The sequence below is a fragment of the Saccoglossus kowalevskii genome, chromosome 17 (assembly GCF_978046115.1).
Source record: "Saccoglossus kowalevskii chromosome 17, keSacKowa6.1, whole genome shotgun sequence".
NCBI lineage: Eukaryota > Metazoa > Hemichordata > Enteropneusta > Harrimaniidae > Saccoglossus > Saccoglossus kowalevskii.
The window spans coordinates 2,877,773-2,897,202 of NC_140657.1; the positions used below are offsets into that span (position 1 = coordinate 2,877,773).

The 19,430-nt window shown below is 32.5% G+C and overlaps 1 protein-coding gene across 1 annotated transcript; it reads right to left on the reverse strand.

Annotated features, from left to right (window-relative positions):
* Window positions 1-1,966: 1,966 nt before the first annotated feature.
* Window positions 1,967-19,430, reverse strand: LOC100367440 (argininosuccinate synthase-like). The gene is made up of 15 exons (XM_002739955.3): window positions 19,315-19,430; window positions 17,202-17,312; window positions 15,190-15,261; window positions 8,171-8,359; window positions 7,997-8,053; window positions 6,455-6,600; window positions 5,990-6,020; window positions 5,331-5,421; window positions 5,045-5,129; window positions 4,740-4,804; window positions 4,313-4,386; window positions 3,937-3,994; window positions 3,155-3,311; window positions 2,753-2,818; window positions 1,967-2,225 (listed from the first exon to the last, which is right to left on the reverse strand). Exons 2-15 carry the CDS (start codon window positions 17,304-17,306, stop codon window positions 2,177-2,179), a joined length of 1,245 nt encoding a protein of 414 aa, XP_002740001.1. The 5' UTR covers window positions 17,307-17,312; window positions 19,315-19,430; the 3' UTR covers window positions 1,967-2,176.

Below are 19,430 nucleotides of genomic sequence, written 5' to 3' on the forward strand. Positions count from 1 at the left end.
TTACGCCCTGTTTCCAATCTGCCCTTCCTTGGCAAAGTTAATGAGAAAATTATTGTAGAACAAATCAATGGTCATTTGTCAAATTATTCACTTTACTCAAAATTGCAAATTGTATTGATGGTGTAACATCGGAACAACGTGATCTGTTGTATGGTGTGCCACAGTGAATTGTGCTCCCTTGAAAGATATCATGAGGAAACATTTGTTGAATTTCATGATGTACGCAGATGATCAACAATTATATATCACGTGTAAAAACGAGGAAATGTCTCGACCTATGATTGAGGGAATTCGGAAATGGGTGTTGTCAAACAGGTTGGTTTTGAATGACAGTAAAACTGAAGTGATACACTTGTACTGAAAATATGGTAAACATAAGCGTTTATCATTCCTTTGCATCGGTTCTGATGAAATCAATTCTTCTGATCTAGGAATCTAGGGTTTTACATTGATAGTTTTGCTTTATCGCATAAACAAATTTCAAATGTGTGTAAATCAGCCTCTTGTACATTAAGTCATATTGGCTGTATTAGAAATGATTTAAATTGTAGTAGTACTGAGCACAGTTAATTCAAGCTTTCAAAATCTCTAGATTGGATTATTGTAATAGTCTATATAACCATCGTCCTGACTATCTTATTGCCCACCTTCAACGTATTCAAAATTCCGTAGCTCGATTTGTTACCCTTTCAAGTAAACATGAGCACATAACTCCTGTTCAAAATCTTCACTGGTTACCCGTTTCCCAACACATGGTTTTAAGGTTTTAATGTTTGTATCTTATCTATTAGACCTCATTACTATTCCAGTTCGGCAAACTCGTTCGTCGTCCACTATAAGGTTAATATGAACCCAGTTATAAACAAGAGCATTACGGAAAGAGGGGATTTTCGGTTGCTGCACCCAAGCTCTGGAACGCACTTTCCAGAGTTTTTTGTCTGTTTTCAAGTCTCAACTAAAAACTCATCTTTACCATATAGCTTACCATAGTACATCATTACAATGATGCGTTTTTATCCGGTTTTAATGTAATCTTATTTTACTAAAAAAATGTATTCTTATAACTATTTTTATGTAAAGCACATTTAGATTATGTTTTTATGTAATGCGCTGTACAAGAATTAAAATAACAACAATAACTCACTTTAAAAACCATATACAACATGTTCCTGAAGATACAAGTTTATTGCTGTTCTAAATTAGTAACACTGATTACACAAAATAAGAATTTCTACATTTGACATTGTACTTTAAATATTGTTAAATTGCAACAAAATGGTTTTAAAATACAATGTAGCAAAATATTGAACGACTAAATATGAAATATAGTCAATTAATAGCACTTAAATGTGCATGCGGGACTGTACATAAATGGTTCAATGATACATATATTGTTGTACCAATCTTAGTCATGTGTCTTCGATATGTTTATATTTCTATCACTCCTCGCTTGAACTTTTTGTTATGTATATTATGTAATTGACAGTATGCAGATTGCAATTGCTATTCTTGCATATACATATTAGTAACAACCATTGGTTCATTGATTCTCACTTTGCATTATTAGCCAATTGTGAAGACTTTGAATTATTAGAGGTGAATGATTTTTTTCTGAGCTATTGAAAAACTGGCAGAGTTAGGTTTGAAACATGACTTTGGTATCGGAAGCCAGTACCTACAAGATTGTCATATCGAGATGGGATAGCCATACACAAAGAATTTTTGAATTATACATTACCATGAACTGATATGCATGACAATGCTTTGAATTTCATATTTGCTTTATCACAAGTAGTAGTATTGTATACTATAAAGGTATGCACCTATATATTTATCCTCATGATATCTACAATATTCTGACTACAAATGCAGCTAATACACTTGAAACAACAACTATTCATGTAATTAACCATACTAATGCTTCTTCAAAGGAAAAGTTTAAGTTTTAAAATACCACAATCCATAATGCTGGCACAAAGTAACTTTAATCCATATGTAGTCATGTTTAACATTTTGTAATTTGTTGAAAAATACATGACAATATTATTACATATTTGATATATTTGTTCACAATCATTTTCAGATTTTGAATAAAAATGCTGCTAAAATATTGTTTTCTAGAGTAATAGAAAAGTAATTTCTACTACTTAGATATGGTGTTAATCTAATCACTAAATCACTTGTCAGCAGCCATCTTGGATCGTAGACGACCATACTCTCTCAACCTGAAGAGAATAGAATAAAAAATTATTATAATCTTTTCAGGTATTGTCCAGGCACATATACCCAGAGCAGGGAAAAATTAAATAATCAAAAGGCAGAAGGTAGGTTTTCAATGGCATTAGAATTTTGCAGTATTGCACTGGGTATTTTCTTTCTACCATAGTAGGAAATGCAAATTCCAAATATAGAATTATCACATGCTTAACTGTCCTCCAATAATAAAAACAAACATGACTGCCACCAAGGTTTGACCGGACTCCACACAAAGAAGTTCTCCGACTTTGGTCTAAACATTTTTAATTTTGGCATTCCCATGATGTATCCTTGGAAGAAAAAGTTGTATAATAATAAGGTTATTTCGAGGATACCTCAAAGTATGCACTCAGACAATACACTGTGACATAATAAAACCAAACATGGCTTCCCCCAGCACGAAGTTTGACCGGTCCCCACATGAAGTAGACTGTGCATGCAGACTGTATGAAGTGAATAATTATATAATAAAATATATTGTGTATTTCATTCTTACCGAAGTGCATTGACAGCAATGAAACCAGCAACATCAGTGGGGTCATAGTCACCCTGTACATCCATGCTAAAATAAATGAATAATAATAAAATATCAATTCTCTAAATATTGCACTTATTTCAGACATTATATGTCAATTCTCCTAACATGACCGCAAAATAATTTTTACAGAAAACATATAGTGATTAAATGGCAAACTCCCTTAGAAGACATCAATAGGATCACATGTGATGGACCTTAGATGCAGGTTTCCTGTTCAGAGTAAGAGCAGAGAAGGAGTAAGGAAAGGGGAGTAAACACAAGTTGCAGAGCTTTCTTACTCGGAATAAGTTTTCAGCATCCGTTTGTGTAAAAAGACAATTTTTCCTGTTCTATTATACCATGTAAATTCTCCAAACATACCTGACTAATTCCTCATTATATAAAGACAATGGTGATTCTCTTCCCAAGATATACACATGTCCTTTGAAGACTGAAACTTTTACAGTTCCTTCAACTCCTTCTTGACTTTTAGCTATACACTCTCTGGTGAACACGCATTCCGGACTGTACCAAAAACCTGTCAGGTAAGAAGATCAGTTCTGTGTTACCCTCATATAAATATAAAAAAACATCTTGTAAAAGAGAACACTTGTAATTTCCATGTGCATACTGTTAATCCATTTATTTTCATTGACATATAAATTCACTATTTTGAGCATGTTCACTGTGTTTTAATTTCATAAAAACTGTCAAGGAAACAATGAGTTTTCTTGTTATTTTACATGTAGATTTAATTTAGCGTAAATAGCAAAATTAAAACCCAGTGAATATTTAATGCATTAAGGTATTTTCTTATTTCGAAATTGCTTTTTTCACAACAAATATTCGCTATCCTCCCATACATATAAAATAAAATGTCAGGTTAGTTATATGTGAATTTTAATTTTGTTTTCAAGTGCCATGAGCTAAACTAGTCTGAATGAATTACTTCGCATTGACTGCAAAATCTTTACAAGCTGTCTTACATTATATATGCAGACCATTTACGACTGAAAACTTGTATATGTCTTCAAGAATAATGACTGAGTAGTAAATTTTAAAATAGATGAAACCCCCATAATTGTGTTTTATTCACATCTAAGAAGTTTATAGAATTCCAAATGGTATTTTACTTTGAACAAAGTTAGCATTTAATTACTTACCATTGTAAACTTGTTCAGAAAAACGCAGAGCCAACCCTTGTTTCAATCGGCGTACTTCCTGTAAGAAAAACACTTTAATGTTGAGATAGAAAATGAAAAATTGAAAAATTGTGGACTAAAAGTTATTTTAGTCAAAATATCCATATTATCCTTTTTTGCATTAATTTCTATGATGAAAGAACTTTATTAGTGGGCGTAGCTTGTCATGCATTACAGGTTTAAATTTCATGTATAAACACTGTATTTTACACATGTTGGATACATTATATGGGAACTATATTTAACACAGATCCATCATCTTGCATACACAAATTTTCATATTATTCTTGCACTTCATTACAAAGTCCCAATAACATCTTGATTAATTTTGAATTACCTTGTCCATTGTAAATGTTTCTATGTCAAGGTGAGCTTGGTGAAGTATAGTGCCACCAGGAGTCTCGTATATACCTGTAAAATACACAAACACGATAACACATCCCCTGCTGATAGACTCCACAGATAGTGGAGATGTACAAGATAACATGGCAGGCAGGTCATGTGATTAGTATATGAGAGAAGTATGTCCATTTCATAATGAGTCATATTTAAATGTTCAAGTATACAATAAAGGCAATTGTTCATATAAACAACTTCTAGTCTAATCCTTTCTAATAAGAGCAAATTCAGTAGATATTATATTGTATTCATTATAAGCAGAATGAATGTGAGAATAATGAAAATCAAGGTATTCCCTAACTCTTATTGTATATAGCACATAGCACTACCATAAGTGTAGAGCATTAAGCATGCATGAATCATACCTCTAGATTTCATTCCAATGTATCTGTTTTCCACAATATCAATACGTCCAACACCATGTTTTCCTCTGTCATATTACAAAACCAGTATATACATGTTATTGAACATTTTTACATATTTAGTACAAATGGACATTTGATTTATTTTTACTAATAATGAATAATAATCTCATTAATGAATTCTGGTTTACATGCAACAGGTACAATTTCCACATTCAACAAACACAGTTTACTGAGATGTACAAAAAGAACATTGACAGCATGACAGTGTTTACAATTTCAACCAATTAAAAATGTTTAAAACTCACCCAATGTCATTGCAATATAAATAGAGATCCAAAGGAACTTTCTTCTCTGTTCCATCTTTCACATTTGTCACTCTTATTGGCACACCTAGACAAAAATATGTACATTATGAATGTTTTTCTCATATCCTAAACTCTCAGAGTACTGTCAACGTCAAACCACAGTGACAATAAAATATATAGTTGATTGATTTATTGATTTGAATCATTCATTCACTCATTCATTCATTCATTCACAGTGACAAATCTGCTTGCCCCCCATATGCATGTAATGATTATCAATAATTACCATTTTTGAATTCAATTTCCAAGACATCAGGCTCATTTGGTGACTTCCTTGGATCCGTTGTCATCTGGTACAAATCATCAGGTCCTTCATGCTAATGAAGAAGAATTCAAAGACATGCTGATGTTTGGTTAACAACAACAAAAATTTGCTTTTTGTCTTTGTACTCATTTTTGTACTGCAATTTTGTGAAGTGCAACATGTAAAGAAGAATTAGGGGAATATTTTAGAGGATGACTGTTTCACCACCATTTCCCTCTTTTGAACACAAATTCAAAGAATAGACCTGTTTATAGTCTGCACTTTCTTTCAGAAGTTTGAGACAAAAATAGCCAAATTTTTCAAAGTAAAAACAGAAAATTGACACAAAGTTTGTCTTTTTGCTCTAAAATTTGGGTTTATTTTCAGAAATATTGAAGAATACAAGAAAAAAGAAAAATTTTGGCGAAAAAGTCTGGTTGGGAAAAACTTAAGGCATAAATATATAACATTGAGCATTGCATTGTTGCTATTAAATAGTCTTTAATACAAAAATGTGGCCTTCACAGTATGTATGTATACCCTACCATATACATCATAGTAGGACTCTAAAACCACTTTGATATGAGTAACATAGTACACAACACCACCTTGAAAAGTCACTTTCCAATAACCATACATACCTTGGGGTTCTCAAGAACACCGCCTTCAAAACTGAAAAATTAATAAAAAAAAATTAGGAAATATTTGATTAGGTTTGTAACTTGTTTTGACAACTGGAATTGGGATGAAACTAAATCTTTTCTCAACAATAAATGTGTATTTTTACATGTCTATTAACAAACGTGTCTGATTACTGTGACCCATCGCATAATATCAACCAAAATAACCAAATTTTTTTGTATTAGTGATATATGACCAACAAAATGGATTTGTAAATACATGAGTAAAGACAAAACCAATAACATTTCAAGTGTTGCATCAAACATTGATTGAGCATATGTCAAAGAGCCAATAAATCAAGAACCATTAGGATACAAGCATTATAATCTTAAAACTCAGATATCCTAGACTCATACTGAACAATAACTCACATTCTTTCAATCGAGTTTTTCTAACAAAGCATCAGTATATGACCTTTGACCTACCTAATATGCATAAGATTGGCATCCATACTCCATGGACTTTTAGGAGTGACTGGAAGTGGGATGTTGTTTGCCTTGGCATATTCAAACAGATCTGGGCGACCTTTGAATCGCTGAAAAAATGCTGGAATGCGCCATGGAGCAATAATCTGCAGACAAACAAATACAAGGCAATAGTGAATCAAAATTACTTGTATACTTACGATATTGATGGAAAAGCTGAAAACTAATTATTCAAATCAGAAAATTAAAATGAACAGAGTATAAAACTAATAAGGTCTGTGTAATGTAACAGACCATCTATGTACCACATTTCATAGAAATGTGATCAGAAGCAAACAATTATGAATTATTATGCTAATTAGGGAATTTATATGAACAGATTTTAACCCAAAACTGAACATAATTGTACATTGTCCTAGAGCATCTATGTACAAAGTTTCATTTGAAGGTGATGATTAGTACTCGAGATATCAGTGAAAAAGCTGAAAATTAAATAATTATGCAAATAAGTTAATTGATATGCACATTTATTTACCCCAAAACTAATCAGATCTCTGCATAGTCCTAGAGGATCTATGTACCAAGTTTCATTGAAATGTTATGATTAGTACTTGAGATATACATGAAAATCCGAAAAATTAACTAATTATGCAAATTAGGTGATTAATATGCACAAATATTTATCCAAAAACAATCGATCTCTCCATAGTCCATGAGTATCTATGTAACACGTTTCATTGAAATGTAATGCTCACTACTTGAAATATCAAAAGCTGAAAATTAATTTATTATGCAAATTAGGTAATTAATATGTACTGATTTTCACCCAAAACTAATCAAAACCTGGCATTAGTTCAGAGCATCTATGAACCAAGTTTCATCAAAATCCAATGAATGGTTCTTTAGATATCAGTGGAACAGTCATGAAACAGCTAAAAATTAGCTAAATATCATGCAAATTAGGTAATTAATATGCATGGATTTCTACCAAAACCTAATCAAATCTGCACATTAGCCCAGAGCATCTATGCACCAAGTTTCATCAAAAAACGATGTATGGTTCTTGAAATATCAGTGGAACAGACGGACACACACACACACATACACATACAGACAGGGTAACTGCAAAGACTCCCATTGTGTGCTTCGCACACGAGAGTAAAAAATGTTGTTATCACTGAAGTGTCTACATCCCAAATTAACTTGAGCAGGACTGGACTGAAAAGTATTTTGATAAAAGACAAAGAATAGTATTGTTTTACCGGTAATTGTCTAATAATGTACTTTGCCTGAATTTATGTGACAGAACATCATACAGTGAAAGTATATTAAAAATGTGTTGGTGCGGAAAATACCATACACAATGACACTAATCCTAATATGTTTATAACATAGTTATAAGTAAAAACTAAGCTTAACAAAAATATTCTAAATTTATCACAATTCACAAGCAGCTACATATTTTAAATTTCACTGATAACATTAGATGGTGATATGAAGGTGGATTCCATAAATAAAACATATTGTAAGACAATACAATACCTTGACTTTTGGATACAGTGCATAGGCCGTCAACTCAAATCGGATTTGATCATTGCCCTGTAAGAAAACATACAACACTTGCCATGAAACAATCATAGACAACTTTAGAGAACACTGCCACTAGAGGGCGCTATAAACAAAAAAACAGATTAAAAATAAAATCAACTGACTGACCTTTCCTGTTGCACCATGGGATAGATACTCAGCACCTTCTTGCTTTGCGATTCGTACTTGCTCTCTTGCGATTACAGGCCTAGCGAACGATGTACCAAGTTGATAGCGGTCTTCATACAAGGCATTGGCTTGGATACCAGGGTAGATGAACTCCTCAACAAATTCTTTCCTGATATCAACAATAAATACCTACAGAAACAAGAAACATGCACTTATTACCAAACTTATTATCAAATTGCCTTAATAAGAACATTATTAATATATGCCAATTAATTAGCTTTGTTCCTGCTTGTTCCTACTTTTGCTAGAATAAAATTTTGATGCAAAGGCATTTTGGTGGTTTTGTACATTTTTTTTACTGGTTGTTGATGAGTTGAATATACAACAAAGTGAATTTCACTAGATTTTATTTTCACTGATTTATCCATTCAAATGAAAAATTAATAATATTGTAATAATATTTTGGGATTCAATATTTGAAACTGCATCTGGTCATCACAGTATAGGTACATGGAGAAAAACTGTTAACGACAATGACAACAAAACTACCTCCTCCTTCATAACAATACGGGCAGTCAAAGATAACATTAATCACAATTTCATGAATTTCTGTATCTAACAGCATTTTGACTTGTTTTAGTTACTGATTGAGTGAAATCAAATACATTTTGTAGCTTCAAAGCAGAACTCTCAACATGAAACACTCAGTAGCATTAGACGTATAACAAAAATACATGCAAGGCGAAATATGACCCGATACTGTATGCCTAGAATCTCCATGCAAAACAACAATCCCATTAGTAAATGTGTAAACTGGTTTATGTGCAATGTGAACTAGAGGTCGTTACAGTATTCAATTCATAAAAAGCCAGTCACCCTTGCATGTAAAAATAGACTAGGATGCCAAAACACATTCTATTTTTAAATTACAATCTCTATGAGGGAAATAGATCCCTAAAAATGTAAAAGTAAAATGATTATTAAAATATTTTTAACCAAAACCCGAACTCCACAAAATTCATAGACTAGAAAAGTATTATTTATTCTAGAAATGCAATATATACATGTATTCTAGTCCAAATACATGTATTAAGCTACAGTCAGAGAACATGTATGTATTCATTGTTACATGAATTACACAGCAGATACATCTAATAATACCATGTGATAATTTGAGATTAACATGAAAATAACCATTATATTATTATTAATATTAAATCTTGTGATGCATGTAACCTCATTATTATACATTTACATCATTCTACTCCTAATTGCGGTAATTTAATAGGATGAAACTACCAGAAATAACAGCAAAGAGGATTTTGTGCTGTATGAATGTTTATGGTTAGCCATTGGTTCTATTAATTCTGACGCATGTTATACATGTATGGCTTCTGCTTTCAATGTAAATAAATAAAAATCCAGCAATAACATGAATAGCTAGGATTGACTTTGTCAACAATGAAGCTAAAAAGTGTTTGAATTTGATGTCACTAGTTTGTTTAATACTTCTGATATTGTTTAATATATCTGATATTTGCTGGGTTTCGTATACATTTGCGTGTTGAGAATGTGAAAAACGCTAGGAACCATTATTGTTTGGGAATATATCCACAACAAATACATGCAAATATATCGTTATATATAAGAACAAGTCATTGTCAATGACACGTCCCCGTTCCGTTCATATTTGAGTGACATATACATTCAAAGCAGATCATGACCGAAATGCACCTGCATATGTACAACACATTGTGCTAAATCTGAACAAAATCCATCCATGCATGACTGAGATCCGGTTCTGGAATTGTGAAAATACGTGATTTTGATGCATTTTCGGCCTTAAAATGGCCATCATTCCGCTATTGTTAAGCAGATCATGAAACAAATGCACATATCTATTTGTGACATGATGTACCATGTGTGTGTGAAGTTTGAACTTGATCAATCCAGACATGTCTTGGATACGGATCCAGAACTGAATTCTTTAACAAAATAGCCGCCAGTCGGCCATTTTGAACTTGATCCGAAAAAAAAAGACGTGCATCAAGGTCCTATTATGTTTAATGTATGTACCAAATTTGAACAAAATCCATCCATGCATGACTGAGATCCGGTTCTGGAATTGTGAAAATACGTGATTTTGATGCATTTTCGGCCTTAAAATGGCCATCATTCCGCTATTGTTAAGCAGATCATGAAACAAATGCACATATCTATTTGTGACATGATGTACCATGTGTGTGTGAAGTTTGAACTTGATCAATCCAGACATGTCTTGGATACGGATCCAGAACTGAATTCTTTAACAAAATGGCCGCCAGTCGGCCATTTCGAACTTGATCCGAAAAAAAAAGACGTGCATCAAGGTCCTATTATGTTTAATGTATGTACCAAATTTGAACAAAATCCATCCATGCATAACTGAGATACGGGTCCGGAATGGTAAAAATGTGCGATTTCAATGCATTTTCGGCCTTAAAGCGGCCCCCATTTGGCTATCGTTAATGAGATCATGAAAGAAATGCACATACATATTTGTGACATGATGTACCTTATGTGTGTGAAGTTTGAACTTGATCAATCCAGACATGTCTCGGATACGGATCCAGAACTGAATTCTTTAAAACAAAATGGCCGCCAGTCGGCTATTTCGAACTTGATGCGAAAAAAAAATGACGTGCATCAAGGTCCTATTATGTTTAATGTATGTACCAAATTTGAATGAAATCTGTCCATGCATAACTGAGATCTGGGTTCGGAATGGTGAAAATGTGCGATTTCAATGCATTTTCGGCCTTAAAGCGGCCCCCATTTGGCTATCGTTAATGAGATCATGAAACAAATGCACATACATATTTGTGACATGATGTACCTTGTGTGTGTGAAGTTTGAACTTGATCAATCCAGTCATGTCTCAGATACGGATCCAGAACTGAATTCTTTAAAACAAAATGGCCGCCAGTCGGCTATTTCGAACTTGATCCGAAAAAAAAAATGACGTGCATCAAGGTCCTATTATGTTTAATGTATGTACCAAATTTGAATGAAATCCGTCCATGCATAACTGAGATCCGGGTCCGGAATGGTGAAAATGTGCGATTTCAATGCATTTTCGGCCTTAAAGTGGCCGCCATTTGGCTATCGTTAATGAGATCATGAAACAAATGCACATACATATTTGTGACATGATGTACCTTGTGTGTGTGAAGTTTGAACTCGATCAATCCAAGCATGTCTCAGATACGGATCTAGAACTGAATTCTTTAAAACAAAATGGCCGCCAGTCAGCCATTTCGAACCCGATCCAAAAAAAAAAATGACGTGCATCAAGGTCCTATTATGTTTAATGTATGTACCAAATTTGAACAAAATCCGTCCATGCATAACTGAGATCCGGGTCCGGAATGGTGAAAATGTGCGATTTTGATGCATTTTCGGCCTTAAAATGGCCGCTATTCGGCTATCGTTAATCGGATCATGAAAAAAATGCATGTGCATATGTCCCATATAATGTGTGATGTATGAGTGAAGTTTGAACTTAATCGGTCCATGCATGTTCGAGATACAGGTGATCACGGACGCACGGACGCACGGACGCACACAGGGCAAAACATAAGTCCCCGTTTTCGGACTGCGTCCGAACGGGGACTAATTAAAATTGGCAGTTATTGGGAACAATCACATCACTAGTAGTCTCGTAGTGGCCAAATATTAAACCTGGCTGTGAATAAATATAGAACTGTTACCTACATCTTTGCTGAAAACAGTACACTTTTTGGAGGAACGGCAAGGGTCTAGTAAGGTTTTGACTGATTTGATGCTGCAATGCTGAAAACAGTACACTTTTTGGAGGAACGGCAAGGGTCTAGTAAGGTTTTGACTGATTTGATGCTGCAATGCTGAAAACAGTACACTTTTTGGAGGAACGGCAAGGGTCTAGTAAGGTTTTGACTGATTTGATGCTGCAATGCTGAATTCTAATTTGTTAGGAGACTACAATTTATTTACCTACATTTAGTATAAGTTAATTTTTTTCTGACCTGTGGGGGCGCTGTTTCTCAGAAAATCTATTCGTACATGTAATGCTGTGAGGGGGTTTTCAGATGTATTTTTGCCCACAAATGAAGAATTAATTAAGATTTTTTAACATTTTAAAAACAAAGATAAATTTACAATACAGATAATAAAGGTTATTATGGTTTTCTTCTGCTATAGAATACAATTTAATTAAAATCTTATATACATGTTTCAGCAATTTTTGTTTATAATTTTTTACATCTTAATTTCTCTTATTATCTTTTGGATTACCAAATTATTACAAACTAAATAATATAAATGAAATTATTTAAAAAAAAAAAAATAGGAAGTTATATAAATACTTTTTTATATATTTTATATAGTGAACAGGAACATCATTTTGAACAACTATATTATCATATACAAAACTGTACATATATAGCGTTTGAGACTGGTTTGTCATATTAAACAACCAGATATTTTTTTTTTAATTTTGATCTCACCTATAAGCCTGTCTCAAGTATATAGACAGTCTCATAACCAATTGTATGTGGACAGTTGTATAAACATACTGTAAAATACTTTATTTTAGCTGGAATTAATTTTCACTGATTCACTGTTTTGTATGGAATTGATATGTAGAAAAAAGGTATAATTTTATAAAACAGCTTGATTTGATTTTCACTAAATCAAACTAGCAAAAAAAAATTCCAAGCGGTAATAAAGTATTTTAAATTAGTTTAAAAAATAGCACTGTGCAGCTATATGATTAATAACAAATAATAAGAAAGGCCATATAAGCTACATATATTTTTTAAGAGAAATTGATAACAAACCGTTATAAACTGTTTCAATTCACAACAATATGATTGAGCATACAAATCCCACCAACACTGTCATTTGCAAAAAAACATGGATTAAAGTGAAAGCATTTCAATGCAAGACTAGACAAGTACGTGGGAATTGATGCAAAAAGATAACGAAGAAATCCAAGTGGCATTCTCTCCTTGTCATCGTGATAGATTCCAAAAATAATACCAGTAGGATCTCAGTCTCATTAGGTATGTGACCAACCATGAAAGCATGACATTTGAAATGATTCTTTTTTTTTAATTCTTTGAATTTGACTCAATTGAATTATAATTTATTACAAAAATGTAATAATGAAAATCAATTTCTGAAACTTGTTTCATCCATTCATCGTATAGCCCCCGACTGAAATGGAGCAGTCCATTTTAAAGATCACTAACAAGTCTATTTCTGTACATCCTGTTGTCATGGCAACACATACATGTACATGCAAGATTTCCAATAAGAGGGAACATCAAATTATGTCTCTCAGATTAAATTTTGTGTTCAAGACGAATTCAATATAGTTTTGGCCAGTAGTACACAAGGTCATAGTGAGAGGAATAAATTATTGCAATATTTTTCAATAGTACAAATAAATAATATTACATGTAAATGTTGTATTACTAAAAATAAAAAAGCTAGGACAGTGATACGGTGAAGATATGCAAGTGTGAAGTATCAAAGAATGTCAAAAATGTCTGTTTTCATGGAAATGCAACTTTTACCATTTTCACAAATCTTTACTCTAAGTTTTTGAATTAATTTTAGATGTGAAAACAAATCTGTTTGTTTGTAAAATGTTTATGCAAATGCCAGTTTCAGGTTATGTATTACCTTCAATATCCAATATGAACACTGCCCGACTCGAAAATTGTTTTGCCATATTTAAGAAAATGTAACAAAATTGCCTCAGGCTTGGAATGAGATTTTACAAATGTACAAGATTAAAAATGAAATATATGTATAAATATAGTTATAACTAAGAAAAAATAAATAAAAAAATCCTTATCCCCTATGTGGATATTTTTAGAAAAGCATGCTATAGGAAGCACAACATTGTATTTAATCGGCTTTATCAAATAAAATAATCATGTTTAATTCGATTTAGATTTCTGATAAGACGCACTAAAAGAATGAAATTAATGGCTCAAGTCATGCTCTGCTGACTTTCACAATTGTCAAATTCTATAAAAGACATCTTTTTTTACATTTTCTTTTACTTTACTTATTATTTTTGATCCAGGTACATGTACAACGTCAAAAGATAAAAAACAAATTAATATGCCTGGACAGACATTTCCTGATGAAGTAGGTGTTATATTCAGGTTTAGTGTAGGTATTATGTTTTCAATTCAAATTGCAATTTGAATAAATTCAATCATGTAATATTCACAACTATAAAATAATTAAAAAAAATTATAAAGTGATTTAATTGAAATATCTGTGTACAGCATTAAAATTTACATATTTTATTATGTTAGATTTTAACAAGAATTGCTGACATACTTTGATGACTTCTCACAGCACATATTGATTACTGAATCAATATTAGTTACACCCACTCATTATTATCAACTAGTGCATTTATCAGAGTACTTTTCATATAATGAGCCCCCAGAAGACCTCTTGTAAGCCATTCAGACAACTTTAGTATTTTAGATGGGGACTGAAGTGAAATTTGTCAAGCTACTTTTCTGCTGTTAAATTTTAAATTATATGTACTAGTATTGTTCAATTGAATAAATTAAAATATTTAATATTTTCAGGAAATAAAGCATTATTTTTATTACATTTTGGTTACATGTTAAACGATTCACAAGCCTTGATAAATTTTACATATTACTATTTTTTTCATTGAATTCTAAATATACATGTATGGATTAATGGAATACAAATCAAAATAAAAAAGAATAAAATAAATATAATTAATATATATATACATATACACATATATATATATATATATATATATATATATATATTCAGGTTTGGTCAAAATAGCATTTTTGTGTTGCCAAGGTTATAGTTTAAATCACACTTGCAGTGCTCATACAGTATATAGTGCTTACCACAATTAACCTGCAAGTTTGTTACCATGACGATGCATACATTTATTGTCAGGATATACTTCTTATATAAGTGCATACCTTTTTGGCTCCAAGTTTAATCGCTTTTTCTCTGGCCGCATCAAAGTCTTCATCAACTTGACCAAGATTGGCCTGAGGTGAAATAAAAAGAACAGTTGTCATAAATATTCTAATAAAAGCAAAGAAAACAGAAATAAATATGAATTTTTCAACAATCTGTTTAACTGAGTAAGGTTTATTCAACATGTTATATGGCACTATATGATGTCATACATTTGTTTGTATGTCACATGATGACATAAGTCACATGATGACATAAGTCTCATGATGTTAGAGATTAGAGTACTTGTGTACTGGTACATTATGATGATGACATCACAGAAGTTTGAAAACATTCTAATCAAATTCAATCAGTCAGTTGCCATAGAGATAATTCCATTTCCTTTAAGAAGGGGGGAAATCTAATTGAATTTGATACAAAAAGTTATAATCTATCCTAATCAGAGTTGTCAGTCACATAATGTAGAGATGTAAACTGCATTCAAATAGAATAAAATGTTTTGCAGTAACTGGATGGTTTATAAGGTAAGAGTTTTTTTAATAGTTATTTTTCTGAATTTGTTCTGATATTTTATAGAAATTTTATAGAGTCTTTCTAATCAAAACACATTGGTAATAGTTTGATAAATGATTAAGATTAATCAACCAATTTAAAAGTTTAAGTTTCCTGGTTAATAACTGGTAATAAATGGGTTGATATATTATTGATAATATTAACCATCCAATGCCTAATAGGTGTAACTGAATTTCTTCAAACTCAGGAAGGACATTTTAAATGACGCAAATATAAATCAGTGCACCAACATGCACAAGGTATACTGTAAAAGCATTTATTTTCCCCTGACATTTAATGTCACCTATTTTGATGTTTAGAGCAATTTCACTGGGTTTTAAGTTAACTTGACAGGGAAACAATGAGTTCTTTTGTTATTATCAAGTTCAAAAGATTTATTCTGCAACTTATCAAGAAAAATAACAAAACAAGACATGCACGGCACAGTCCCTGTTAGTTATCAAATTTAAGATATATAGTTTTGTTTATAGTAATATAGCTGGAATATAACTATGTCAGGAATAAGATTTTTTAACATTAAAATGATTGACATTTGTATCTGATCGTCAAACAAGTACTTGTCCATATTGAGAGATATTGCTCTGGAACAGCATTCAAAATCAGCCATTTTGAATACATGTACATATATATATATATAACATGATGACGAATATATAAAATTTAAATACAACAAGTCAAAGCATTTAAGAGATATGGCTCTAGAAGCCCAATCATTAAAACAAAATGGCCGCCAGACAGCCATTTTGAATCCGATCTGAAAAATAAATGATGTGCATCAGGAACCCGTAATGTCTAATATATGTACCAAGTTTGAACATAATCCATCCATAAATGCCAGAAATGCTTGATATTTGATGATTGTTTAGCACAAAAAAGGCCACCATTTGGCCATTTTGAATAGGATCGTCAAACCAATATATCTGCTAGCTATGACATGATGTATAATGAATATTTAAAATTTGAACATAATCAGTGAAAGCAAGTCGGAGATATGGCACACGAACCACATTGATTAATACAAAATGGCTGCCAGTCGGCCATTTTGAATCTTATCTGAAAAACAAAATTATTTGCATCAATGTCCAATGTATATACCAAATTTGAACAAAATCTATCTGTAAACAGCCGAGAAATTGTTGATTTTTAGGATTTGTTAGCACAAAAATGGCCGCCATTTGGCCATCTTGAATCAGATCGTATGTATAATATCATGTATGATGTATGTGTGAAGTTTGATCGTGATTGGTCCAGGCATTTCTAAGATAGACGCACGCACACACACACACACGCATGCACGAACACACAGAGGTCAAAACATAAGTCCCCGCTTTAGGACTGCGTCCGAAGGGGACTAATTAAAAACCAGCAAATAATTAATCCATTTACAGTATCTATGCAAATGGGCTGATCTATTTATGGAAAACAATAAAACAATTACCATAAATGCTATGACATCATAGCCCTGTTCTTTTAGCCATACCAGTATACACGATGTGTCTAGACCACCACTATAAGCGAGAACCACTGTTTTCTTGTCAGACATCTTATACTGAAAACAACAATATTGAAAACTAAGTTTAATAATGAGTTGTCATTTAAGAAGATTTTTTGACTGATAATTTTATTGTGATAATTAATTTATTTTAAGAATAAGATTGTAGAATCTCTCGCGTTGATGTGAAATTTCTATGACTGGTCAGTTTTAATTCGCCCTCTATAGTGTCACCACATTATTGAGGTGATTAATATGCTAATGAGTAGCATGACTTAAACTGCCAACCAATAAGAAAGGCAGCTTTTGGTCCGATCTGATCCCGCAACTTTAATGCACGCATGGCCTGGCACTTAGAATCTTTTGTGCAATTGTACTCCTACTTTACTTTTTTGGAAGTGTTCCATAACATCATATTTAATTGCAATGAATGTCAAAAAATAGACCAGTCAATGTAATTTTGCTTTAGACCCGGATTTTTAAAAAAGGCTGATAAATTTGCCATGATGGCCAGTTTAAAAGTCCTGGAGTCATAATATAAAGACATACAAACTGATTACAATCTGTAATAAAAAGCAAATGGGGCAAACATGTATGAAAATATTAATTTTTGAATTCACTAGTGGTTTTTATGGTAACACATACATGTGATACACATTTTATTTCATGAGAAACAAATCTTCAAGAATTTTGCAAGTCAGTGGAAATTTTGTAGCAGTGAATATGTTTCTGGAATATTACAACACAGTGTCAGTGATTTACAATTGATATGCAAATTAGTAGTGTTGGTTAGCATGTGGGGTAGTAGTGTGGTTTAGTTCGAAAGTTAGTAGTGTAGTTTGTATGTGTTGGTTACAATAAGATGACCTGTGAATAAATACAATGCTCCCTGGTTTTAACTTGTGTGTTTCTCGTCAGGGTCAGTGCAACTGTTCATTGTAGGCACTGTAATTTATGCAGAATTATGTTCCTCAGTGACCTCTGACCTCTTACCTACAGTCTCTAAATTTAGAAGCCATTATAGTGAAGAATATATGTGCAACAGGATTTATATTTTTTTTTATATGACATCACATTTAGGAATACAGACCTGTGGCTCACTGTTTTAATGTATACTGCTTACTGTGAAAGTGAATGTGAAACATTGTGTGGGCTTGACCTTTTCACTTAAGGGAACTAAAGGGCTGATTCAACTCCACTCCTCTGTACCAATCTAAACGAAAGTTCTGTTATGTGAAATATGCATGTATGTATTACTTAGTATTTATTTATTTATTTTTGTTTTGTTTTATTATGTCTGCAATTTGGAATACTCTAAAATCACATTGTAACTAGCGAAAATGTTTTTAATTTTAAAGCTGCATAGTCCAAATAAAATAAAATAAAAAGTATTTTGTTTTCATTCATAATATAGCTAATATGAGCACAAAATACGAAATAAACTTTCACCTAGTCTCAAATTGAGCAACTTACGTTTCCCTGTGGCAAGTTTTAATGTTCGACGACCCCTTAAAGCTCAATCTGGCTGACACGAATGATTAATGAGCTTACACGGTACGCACATGGGATATGAAATACGACAAGCACAGCAAGTAAAGGCCATATGGAAAATAACACGTGCGTCTCTGTAGCGACTTATCAAAATTCGTCAGCATCGCCGAGGTCATTTGTGTAGTACCGGTAGCATACGAGCGATGATACGAGGGGTCAAATGATGCAATACAATGCTGGAACAAGGGGGCTCCTCGGAAGGTCAACATGTATTAAGAGTAGGCAAGAGATATTAAATGGCACCCTGGGACAGATTTAGCAACAAGTCTCGACCAACATGCGCTATTTGTGCACGCAGCTGACATAGTGGTCTACCTAATAGATTATACAGAGATAGAAAAATGGTTTTAACAATACGATGTCAAGTAAACATTAAACTGTCTGGCTAGAAATTGAAGTCCTAGTGAGTGCGGATGTCAGTCAACTACATTCTTTGTACGGTTACATCATCGACTGCCGTGTTGTATCAGTATGTTGACAATCAGGAATGATACACGATTTGGCTTACCTCGATTAATAACTGCTCAGTGCGTACGACGGTTCTGTAGACTGACAAGACGCCGCGATGTGGACGAACGAATGAATGAAAGACTGCACGCCGAGACGACTATTTATGAATGAGAA

Coding starts and splice junctions, on each gene's coding strand:
- LOC100367440 (XM_002739955.3), bottom strand. CDS start 17,306: ATGTCTGACAAGAAAACAGTGGTTCTCGCTTATAGTGGTGGTCTAGAC. Junction 6,601..7,996: donor CACTGTATCCAAAAGTCAAG/GTATTGTATTGT, acceptor GTTTGTCTGCAG/ATTATTGCTCCATGGCGCAT. Junction 6,021..6,454: donor GCCAATCTTATGCATATTAG/GTAGGTCAAAGG, acceptor TTAATTTTTCAG/TTTTGAAGGCGGTGTTCTTG.